The following is a 10,123-nucleotide window of genomic DNA, read 5'->3' as shown; positions in this document are numbered from 1 at the left end:
TGAGTCGTAGTTTACTCTGTGCACGGCTGTGTGTGTGTGATGAAGTGCAGGTTCAAGACTCTTTGTATTTGTCTGATTAGGAAACTCGGGGGAGCCGTGGACAGTGGATCTCTTGTCCAAGGATTTCCAGCTGCTGTGTTCCCAGGGAAGCAGAGCCGAGGTCACGCAGTTTCAGAACTGTCACCTGTCCAGGGTCCCGTCCCACGCTGTGATGGTGCGACCGGACACCAACGCCCATGCCGTCTTTGGACTCCTGGATCGTGCACAGGTAGCTGGACAGGAAACTGCTCCAAGTTTACTTCTGATCTTAACATCGCGGAATGACAAAGGCAAAAATCATTCACTTTACATTGTTCAACGGCAACATGGAAATTTTGCATTTGACCTTTGAACTGCAAAACCGACCTTATCAGTTTACGATTGATAATACCTCTCTCTCTCTCTCTCTCTCTCTCTCTCTCTCTCTCTCTCTCACTCTCTCACTGTCTTCCTCCATAGAAATATTTCGGCAGTGACACGGCTCCAGACTTCCAGATGTTTGACTCTCAGGGCTATGAGGGTGCAGATCTGGTGTTCAAAGACTCCACTGTTCGCCTGGTGGGCGTTGGTGACAGAAAGACCTACCAGGAGTGGCTGGGCCACAGCTACATGGAGTCACTGGAGGCCATGGAGTGTAACTCCTCGGCTGCAGGTATGAACGCCAGTCATTGTTCACACAGTAAACACACAGCCTTCAGTCCAGCAGAGGGACCAAGATGAAGGGAAGCAGCTTCAGGAGCTCTTTTCATTAAAGCAAGTCACTCTCTTGTTCACGTCACACAGACTGATGGAAGCACACACTGATTCACATCTTGCATGTAGGAATTCACACTCATTCACTTGCAATATCTATTTTGGAATAGAATTCAAAGTGGACACCTGATGGAATCTGCTGCTGATTTCCTCCTCATGGTATTGTCAGTTTGAGTTGTTCCGCTCTAACATGTCTCTCTCTCTCTCTCTCTCTCTCTCTCTCTCTCTCTCTCTCTCTCTTACAGTGATGTCCTCTGTGTGGCTGCTTCTGGCCGCCCTGCTCAGCGCCGTGCTGACCGACCTGTTGGCATAGAGACACGCCCACCCTCCTCTGATGCTCCTCTCCTCCACTCCATCCCGTTCCTCCTTTCCTCCCTCTTCCTCTCATTGTGTAGTTCTTCCATCTGTTTCTTCTTCTGCACAAGAATAACACCTTGTCTCTTATTACTGTCCAATCAAATCACTCTGTTCCAAACCTTTCGCCCAATCCGGTTTAGCCCGACTGTCCGGTGGGGGGGGCCCCCCCACCTTCTTGGTCCCTGATTGTGTGTGTGATTGATGATTGCATCAGATCTGTCTGACTGTATGTTGTGTTGATGCGAGGGAGGACAGCATGATGGAACTGAACTGCCTTTGGGTTTGCACAGTGCTGCTGTTAAAGCCAGAGGACGGTGATCCAGTGTGAGTGGAGCTGCTGAGGGCGTCGCTGCCCCTTTGTTTACTGAAGGTGAGCTGCCATATCAGTGCGTATGCTGCCACCTGTTACATGTCTCTAGTGGCGGCGCCTCTCAGTGAGTCTCTCCTAAATGAGGTCTGATGTTTAACCTCACATGAGCTACTGATTCCAACTTCTGGATGAATGTCATGAACCTCATCACATTTGAATGATATGGAGATTTATTGGTCCTGTGAAATGAAAAACCTGTTCCTCTTTTTCCACTAACAATGATTCTACGGCACATAGATCTAAACATACGTCTGTTATTCATTATTGACTCTGTTCTGGTCTGCAAAGCTGCTCGATGCTCCACTTTCCTCAAGGGCTCAATATGAAACCAAACAGGAAACTAAAGTACAATCAGTATAAGAAACAGTTTGGGAATAAAGTCATTATATTTCAAGAAATAGAGAGATTTCAAAGTAAAGTGCAGCACAATGTTTAATACCAAACTATTGATGATGCAGGTTTACATTCACTTCTCATTAAGCCTCTCCATCCTGTTTGTCGTGAGATTATTACTTTGACAGCATTTCACAGGACCTTTATAACTCTATTCCACTGGAGCTCAGATGGATCAGGTTCATGTGGATTAAGATGAAGATGAAGATGAAGACGTCTGTTCTGCTCTCGTAGTCCAGCTGGTGTTTGTACTTGAAGCTAATGCCATATCAGTGAATATGCACTAGTGTTACGTGTGTGGTGAAGATGATGATGACGAGCTGCATGCGTTTCTCCTCCTTCTCCTGTCCGCTCCAATAAGCTTCCTCCACCATCGTCTCCGCACAACCACGTCTACTTCCTGCTGCTCGATGCTATTTCCTGTTATAGATATTGATCGATTGAATGTGTATTTCCTTTGTTCAGAGATTTATTTTTGATATGAAGTTCAGGTGCCATATCAGTGTATATGTACTGACTCATGCTGTCACTAAGTAGAGCTTGTACCTCCTCTGTCTCCTGATGAAAGCTTTATTTCTCTGTGAAATGATATCAGATGTAACTAATATTTAGTTGCCAGGCCAGTGAGTCTGCATAAGTATTACTACACAATACTGCCTGTGTGAGCTGGTTTCTATTCCTGTACGAATGAAATAAAGCTACACACCTCTTAATGCACACTGACGGCTGTTTCTTCTTCAGTATTGATTGATTGACAGTTTTACTGCGAGTTATAACTTTAGAAACAGGAGGAAGTTCAGAATCGTAATCTAAATGTGTTCAATCATGTTCACGCTCCTTCAGCATGTTGATGACATCATAGTGAACATAGCAGCGTTACAGAAACAGCAAAAGCATTACTTATAAATTATCTTTATTTATACAATCAGCACCGATAGTGACCTTAATCTCTCTATAGACACATATTTGACCAATAAAACAATAGTTTGCTTATAATGTACAGATGACATGAAAGAGTGTGTTGCTGGGGTTCATCTGCAGTCACATACACACCAGGAAGCGTGTTTACAAAGGTCCTGACTCACATTTACTTAGGATTCATCTGTGATTGGAACAATAATTGTTTTCCAGCCTGTTTATATGTATCTGTGATGTGATTTTCCATGAGTTTTCCCGCGTGGTTTTCCTGTTACATCCTCACTTCCTCAGGAGTTCATCACTGTTTGTTGTACAGGTTGGAGGTCAGTATGAAGGACTCGATACAGTTTAGACTTCCCGACAATCTGATCCATGATGAGTCCAGCATGACGTCACTATCTCTGGGTTAATCACGGCAGCATTCCTCCCTCCTCACTTCTTGATCTGTTTCGATCCTTCCTTCAATCCCTGCTTCACCTCGTTCACAAACGTCTCCCGGACTCTCTTGAAGCGGTTCCCAATGTCTCCCAGGTCCCCGGGCAGTTTGCCGGACTCTTGTCGGACCTGCCGCAGCGTGTCAGACCTGAGGACCCGGGCCGAGGCGTCCCGACCTGCGATCTGAGCCTTGGTGATGGCGTACGCCGTGATCTGGGCCGCCCTGCGGATCGGTCGAGACTCCGACAGCTTCTCGATGAGTCGGAGGTTGTTGATGAGGGAGAATAACATCCGACCCAGCATTTTGACCCTGTTTCCTTCCCACAGCAGGTGAGTCACGGTGACAGTTAGCTTAATTTAGCTTCCTAGCTTAGCTCCACTTCCAAACTCCGGGATTTGAGCCCTGAAATGTCAGAAACATTCGCCGTTAGTGTGAAAAACAAATTAAACTGTAGCGACATGATTTTATTTACTCGTGTGACGTGTAATAAAAGTATCCACTTACTTCAGTTGATCAAAGTGACCGCTGAGTTACACCAGGTGACATTAAAGCAGCAACAACACATACATCCGGCGAGAGTCTTCTTCGTTACTTTATAGGCGGTTGGCAAATCTGCTTCCTTCAAAATAAAATATGAAAAGCGCTCTTTAAAAAGCGAAACGGACATTCTCCTGGAATAGTTATTGCTTATTTTGTATCTTTATACGACTCCTCTTATAGGTTATTGTATATTGTAATCAATACGGTATCTACTACCACAGTAAGGGGTTCAAGCGAATGTTGCCTTAAGATTTAAAAATTTACTTATTCTGAAAACAGATATGGTGGAAGTCCAAGTACCAGCGGAAACTGGAATCTTGGGATTTTTTCTTTATTAATAATTCAACAACAATCGATAATAGGCAATAATTTTACATAGACCATTATACTGATAATTATGGAATAATTGACATAGACAAACAACGTTACACAAATAAAGTTAAATAAATTAATAAGAAAAATAATTAACTGTTTCTGTCCGGAGGAATTTGGCAGGAGAACAGTCGGTTTATCCGTATCCGGGTTCAGCGCCTCCCTCTTTCCCCTGATTCAGCCTTAAATCTGCGGGAGTGTGTGAGCGGAACGACCGTCTGATCAACTTGAACCTGAGACACACTGACACTGCAGCCATGCGGGTTTTGTTGCTGTTGTTCGCCGTGACGCTGATGTCGGCTTACAGCGGAGCAGAAAAGAAGAAGCTGCAGATCGGCATCAAGAAGCGAGTCGACAACTGTCCCATCAAGTCCCGGAAGGGAGACGTGCTGAACATGCACTATACTGGCAAGCTGGAGGACGGCACCGAGTTTGACAGCAGCATTCCCCGGGACAGACCGTTCACCTTCACCCTGGGCACCGGGCAGGTGATCAAAGGCTGGGACCAAGGCCTGCTGGGTATGTGCGAGGGCGAGAAGAGGAAGCTCGTCATCCCCTCGGAGCTCGGGTACGGAGACCGAGGAGCTCCGCCGAAGATCCCCGGAGGAGCGACGCTGATCTTTGAGGTGGAGCTGCTCAGCATCGAGAGGAGATCCGAGCTGTGATGGAGACGCACACAAACACACGCTGCTGCTGCCAACGCGTGAGTGAGTGCAACACTCGGAAGGAGCTCGACATTTTGGGGATAAATAATTACATTAGAGTGTAATGTTCATCTCCTCATACTTCAAATCACTTCACTCTTTATGGTTGTATCAGTTTCGTGCTGGTTAATATTCTAGGAGGGCAACATCCTGAAATATGAACGAGGCTCACATGAATGCACCACCTGGTCTCTGTTGGTGTGGCAATGAACCTGACCTCTGACCTTTCTGGAAGAATACATTTCCCCCAGTTAATGTAGTAAAAGACCAGCCCCTCTTAAAGCTGTTTCACACCAGGACACACACACAGACACACACCAGGACACACACTCCAGGACACATGTGCAAACACACCAGGACACACACACCAGTACACACACACCCACCAGGGCACACAGACACACAGACACGCACACACACGCACACTAGGACACACACCAGGACACACATGCACACAAACACACGGTTTGCCATTTGATTGATCAAAGTTACTCAGTTCTCATTCCTGATTTAAAGTTTTTGGCTTCACACACATTGTGATTCCCCCAATTTGCACACACACACACACACATGGAACTGTACTGGAAATCTGCGATGAAATGAATGTTGTGTTTAGAATAACGTATGTTTGTTGTTTTTCCAGGTTCCAGGTGCTGCTGCTGCATTGAGTGAAGATGGGACCACTGATGAAGACTACAAGACAAATGTTGGAGTGGCGTTTGCTGCCTTTAGCTGAGCCTCTGACCCCCTTTCACCGGCTTGTTTGTGTTCTGATTAAATGGATTGAAGTTATTGATACAAGACCAAACTGTTAAACAAATTGATAGAAGCAGCCAGGCCCCTGGCTGATCATAACACCATTTTGTTTCATCTCAGTTCTGTTCCTATTTGAGTGTACGTTAATAACTGTACTTATTTTCCACAGTAGAGTTTAGGCTTTGGATGTGGGAAGAATTAGGCAAATGACAGGACTGGTGTTGAATGATTTGTTCAATTTAGATATATTTGAATTGTTATAATAAAATTTTAACCATATGGGGGTATTTGCAGTCTAAGTGTCTTTGTTTGACAAGTAAACATTCCTATTAAGGTGAATGTGAATTCAGTCAATAATCCTGAAGATTGAGTGGAAGAAAAACAAACAAACAGACAGACAGACAGACAGAGAGAGACACACACACACACACACAGCTATACTTACATTTGCCCATTAGACTGGTGTATCCAAGCAATTCACAAAGCTCCACGTGTATCTGTACTGAATTGCTTTAAATGAAGGAGTTTGTTCACATCTCTTTGTGTCAGGCGCCATCTTGGGCACTGGCCTCGGAGAAAGAATTAAATTCATCAACTGAATTTCAATCCGTTTAGAAATGCGTAACATAAAAATAGAATAAATAGAAAGAAAAATGGAAAGAGATTTTAGCTTTTTTTTTTGCTGTTTGAGGCCACACTGCGCACTCCGTACAGTAGGTGGCGGTATACGCAATGACCTGGTTGGGGAACGCCCTTAAATAAAAAGAAGAAGATCCAGCACGTCACTACCGCTATGCTAAACGCTTGATAGTGGACCGCTGCCGAGCTTGAATTTCACGAAAATGTCCGCTAAACTAAACGCGCTGAACAGTGACTCGTACATAGATATCAGCCAGTACAGAGATCAACACTTTAAGGTAAGCATGTGGACATTTTCAGTACGAATGAGGAAAGTTATGGCTGCTAACGTAAACGCGACGATTAGCGTGCGAGCTAACAACACATCATGCAGCTCGTGCGTTTCGTTGTTTGTTGTTTGAACTTTGACGACTTTTGCTTTAACTCGGAGGTTTTAATTCATTCTGGCGTCTCAAAAATGTCTCGCTCGTATTATCGGTATTGGTTGGACGTAGTCAAACCGAAGGAGAAGCGCGGTCACATGAAATGTATCGACCAATTATGTTCGACACTATTCCTTATCTGTAGCCACGGTTTTCGTCAAAAAGCGTGTAAGACCTACATTTGAATGTTTAAATGCACTTTAATGTCAAAATACTGTAATTGAGTGTGTGTCAGGTGTACAATTACACACGAATACTCAAAATAAACCATGATGGAAACATAAACTTAATCAGTTAAATATGCTTATATTGTGTGTGTGTTGTGTGTGTGTTTTCTAGGGTGACGTCTATGATCAGGAGAAGCTACTGAAGTACAGCAACACTTTATATGTTGGGAACCTGTCCTTTTACACCACGGAGGAGCAGGTCTGTATCTATTGACTAGATTGTTATCATCTACTGGAAGATTTGTGTGTCACTTGGTATTATTTGTAATTAATGGAACATTAGTTAGGGAACAGTGTATAACGTTTACACTACAGTCTCATGACCCGGGCAAAAAGAAGCTCAGTTAGAATTTCCCACCTATTCATGTTTTAAACAAATATGCCCCAGGATCTTCTTTGTGCTCGATGATGTCATGGATGGTGCTCATAACATGGTACTGAATATCATTTTGTCTTTGCATGTTCTCTGTATGTGATGCACAGGTACATGAGCTGTTTTCTAAAGGTGGAGATGTCAAACGCATCATCATCGGCCTGGATAAGGTCAAGAAGACAGCCTGTGGATTCTGCTTTGTAGAGTATCCTTAAAAGAATAACATGGACTTGTGAAATTTAATGTAGTCAAGTGTGTGTGTGTGTGTGTGTGTGTGTGTGTGTGTGTGTGTGTGCGCACCTGTTGATACCTTTTGTGAATGCCCACGTTGAGGCAAAGGCCTCTCAACACAGTGTTTAGGTCAGGACCTTAACCATGCTGTGCCAGGTACTACGTGCGTGAACATGCAGAAAATGCCATGCGCTTCATTAACGGTACGCGGTTGGATGACCGGATCATTCGGACAGACTGGGACGCCGGCTTCAAGGAGGGACGGCAGTACGGCCGTGGCAAATCTGGAGGGCAGGTGAGGATCACCTAAACCTAAGCACAGGTTTAAGGGTTTCAGAGATACATGTTTCTTAAATCTAAACACACAATCAGCCTTTAAATAAGCTCACTAAGCTGGCTGTGTCTACTTGCTGCCCGTTTAGGCTTTGATGTAAACTGCACAGTAATACTTGGAGCTGCTGCTCACCTTGGCATTTGAAAAATGACGCACACTATAGTGGCATTCAAAAAATCAATACACTTTATGATGACATTTTAATGCAATAGTATGATATTAAAAAGCCTTACACCTCTCAGAATGAATTATTCATGATTAACTTTGACCTTTGGAGGGAGAGAGCATTACTGTAGCGTTACATTTGATAAATGAAATTCTGCAGTATTCCCTTTACAAATCCAACATAATGTCAGAGTTGGTGACACTGGTAAGGAATGGCTGGAGCGTAACAAAACATACATATTGGACCAAGGACTGAAGTATGTGCAAAAAAAATAGCCGGCCAGTTTGCTTCCAACAAAATTCCCCTCACATAACTTTACCTCCCCTAGTTCACCGACAGTTGAATTAATTGAATTATTATTGTTGGTTGTTTTTATGTATCTGTGTGCAGCGTGTAATTGTTTTGCTGTGCCCTGTTTAGGTGAGAGATGAGTACAGGCAGGACTACGACCCGGCCAGAGGCGGCTATGGGAAACTGGCTCAGCAGCATCGGGTCATAGAGGGACGCAACACTTTTTAGACTGTAAAGCCTCCACAGCCACCTGCCTGCCTGTGTCAAGCTGAGCTGCAGCTCTGGACCAGACCGACGCTCCAACAACGTCCCAACATGCCTCCACAGCTGTCCCAGTGCTGTTGCCAGGAGACAGTCATTAACAGCACATCACACTCTGGATGATGGCAGTTGTTATTTATTTTCAATGGACGCTTGATTCATTTCTTTTTCTCCTTTTTTTTTCTTTTTTAAAACTCTGATGCCACTGTGACACCAACCCGAAGTTATGGTCTGATCAGTCTGCTTCCTGACAGATGATCTCCTGGCTCAGTATAATATTGACAGCATCCTGACCTTGGGGGAAAAATCAAGAATGTCACTGATTTTCATATAGGAACATATGTCCCAAATAGTAGGAGGTTTTTTTAATAAAGTGTTTTTCTAAAAACATTTTGGTGTCGGTGTGAACGTTCATATGTATAACAGTAACAGTGTTTATACATTCTATTATGTGACAAATTGAAACAAGTGGTGGTTGTACTGCCTGACTGGCGGCTCTACCTGCATGTACATTCAAACCATTACAGATGACCCAGAATGCAGCTGGTTGTCTGGTCCTAAACCGGCCCAGAGCAGCTCATGACACTCTGCTGTTCACATCGCTCCACTGGCTCTCAGTCGCTGCCTGAGTCAAGTCCTTGATGCCCGTCTGCAGAGCAGCGTCCAACATGGCAAGCTCCCTCATTCAGGTTTCCGCTCCCTCTCGCTAAAATGAGGCGCCAGGTCTCCATCCACACGCTGCTCCTGTCTGATCCTGAGATGGGGGAACGAGTTACCAAAGTCCATCTGTCTTTAAAAAGAGCTTGAAGCCAAAACCTGCCATAACTGTGTGCATCATATTCAACAGGACCGATGTCACAGCCCACGTTCTTCAGAAGTTTGTTTAACCGATGCATCTTGATCTTAAAGGAGGGCTTGTCCGGGATTTGAACCCGGGACCTCTCGCACCCGAAGCGAGAATCATACCCCTAGACCAACAAGCCTTGATGAGGATGGTAGCCATCTCATTATCGATCACTGAGGTCAGCATAACCGCAGTTCCACAAAACATTGTAATGTCTATATTTGCGAATGTTTGCTGCAGCTTCTGAACTCTCGCGGGACTAGGACAAAGACACACCTGTGGACCAAGCAGAAATCAAACTCTCTCTGAGCTGCCAATGTAACGAGGGGGCGAAAGCACGAGTCCATCCCGGACTGAGTCTAACCGGCCCGGACGGAGTGCTAAACACACGACACAGGTAAACAAATGTACTCATAGGTTGAGTTGTAGTTTGTGATTAGACTCACTGTACGCTGGTACAGGAACAACATTGGGGTCTGCCTTAACTTAATACATCACTCATCTCATATATGCTCCGCTCGACAAGCACGCTCGGTGCCACAAATGAAACACCACAACACATGCGTATTGGAGAGGAAGGAGTTTATTCATAAAACATCATCATACTGCTTTAAAAGCATTTGTTTGAAAAAGAAATGGGAGAGAAAATTCAGCAAAAATGTACAATATCAAGAAATAGTTTTGAGTTTATTTTTGT

The 10,123-nt window shown here is 44.4% G+C and overlaps 4 protein-coding genes and 1 non-coding gene across 6 annotated transcripts in view; 3 read left to right on the top strand and 2 right to left on the bottom strand.

Moving 5' to 3' along the window:
• The window catches only part of meltf (melanotransferrin), an 8,113-nt gene extending 5,450 nt beyond the window's left edge, over positions 1-2,663 (top strand). Inside the window, exons 14-16 of the mRNA XM_076154519.1 lie at positions 81-268; positions 499-691; positions 1,038-2,663. Of these exons, the coding sequence (XP_076010634.1) occupies positions 81-268; positions 499-691; positions 1,038-1,105 (449 nt within the window). The 3' untranslated portion in view covers positions 1,106-2,663. The remainder of the gene's footprint in view (positions 1-80; positions 269-498; positions 692-1,037) is intronic.
• A 145-nt stretch (positions 2,664-2,808) lies between these two features.
• Positions 2,809-3,876, bottom strand: LOC143003721 (protein NCBP2AS2-like). The gene is made up of 2 exons (XM_076154520.1): positions 3,771-3,876; positions 2,809-3,668 (listed from the first exon to the last, which is right to left on the bottom strand). The coding sequence occupies exon 2, from the start codon at positions 3,566-3,568 to the stop codon at positions 3,263-3,265; it is 306 nt and encodes a 101-aa protein (XP_076010635.1). The 5' UTR covers positions 3,569-3,668; positions 3,771-3,876; the 3' UTR covers positions 2,809-3,262.
• Positions 3,877-4,324: 448 nt separating this feature from the next.
• On the top strand, positions 4,325-5,917 carry fkbp2 (FKBP prolyl isomerase 2). 2 transcript variants are annotated; one of them, XM_076154547.1, is made up of 2 exons: positions 4,325-4,881; positions 5,526-5,917. In XM_076154547.1, the coding sequence occupies exon 1, from the start codon at positions 4,436-4,438 to the stop codon at positions 4,841-4,843; it is 408 nt and encodes a 135-aa protein (XP_076010662.1). In that variant the 5' UTR covers positions 4,325-4,435; the 3' UTR covers positions 4,844-4,881; positions 5,526-5,917. The 2 variants fall into 2 exon arrangements, with proteins under 2 accessions (XP_076010662.1, XP_076010660.1); XM_076154545.1 differs by having other exon boundaries at positions 4,325-4,885.
• Positions 5,918-6,414: 497 nt separating this feature from the next.
• ncbp2 (nuclear cap binding protein subunit 2) lies at positions 6,415-8,972 on the top strand. Its single transcript, XM_076154372.1, has 5 exons — positions 6,415-6,555; positions 7,039-7,125; positions 7,410-7,504; positions 7,687-7,825; positions 8,451-8,972. The coding sequence occupies exons 1-5, from the start codon at positions 6,481-6,483 to the stop codon at positions 8,547-8,549; spliced, it is 495 nt and encodes a 164-aa protein (XP_076010487.1). The 5' UTR covers positions 6,415-6,480; the 3' UTR covers positions 8,550-8,972.
• Positions 8,973-9,493: 521 nt separating this feature from the next.
• Positions 9,494-9,565, bottom strand: trnap-cgg (transfer RNA proline (anticodon CGG)). The gene has a single exon. It is a non-coding gene; the product is annotated as a tRNA-Pro (tRNA).
• Between the last annotated feature and the right edge of the window lie 558 nt (positions 9,566-10,123).

The sequence above is a fragment of the Genypterus blacodes genome, unplaced genomic scaffold, assembly GCF_046128005.1.
Source record: "Genypterus blacodes isolate CSIRO-AG114 ecotype Tasmania unplaced genomic scaffold, CSIRO-AGI_Gbla_v1 ptg000062l_1, whole genome shotgun sequence".
Taxonomy (NCBI): Eukaryota; Metazoa; Chordata; class Actinopteri; order Ophidiiformes; family Ophidiidae; genus Genypterus; species Genypterus blacodes.
The sequence above is the reverse complement of the archived record's forward strand: the minus strand, read 5'-3'. Positions and strand labels throughout refer to the sequence as shown.

Bases quoted from the DNA above. Each gene is read 5' to 3' on its own strand.
- ncbp2 (XM_076154372.1), top strand. From the start codon at position 6,481: ATGTCCGCTAAACTAAACGCGCTGAACAGTGACTCGTACATAGATATC. The intron at 7,505-7,686 runs GTATCCTTAAAA...ATGCTGTGCCAG, and splicing joins TGTGGATTCTGCTTTGTAGA to GTACTACGTGCGTGAACATG. The intron at 7,826-8,450 runs GTGAGGATCACC...TGCCCTGTTTAG, and splicing joins GTGGCAAATCTGGAGGGCAG to GTGAGAGATGAGTACAGGCA.
- LOC143003721 (XM_076154520.1), bottom strand. From the start codon at position 3,568: ATGCTGGGTCGGATGTTATTCTCCCTCATCAACAACCTCCGACTCATC.
- fkbp2 (XM_076154547.1), top strand. From the start codon at position 4,436: ATGCGGGTTTTGTTGCTGTTGTTCGCCGTGACGCTGATGTCGGCTTAC.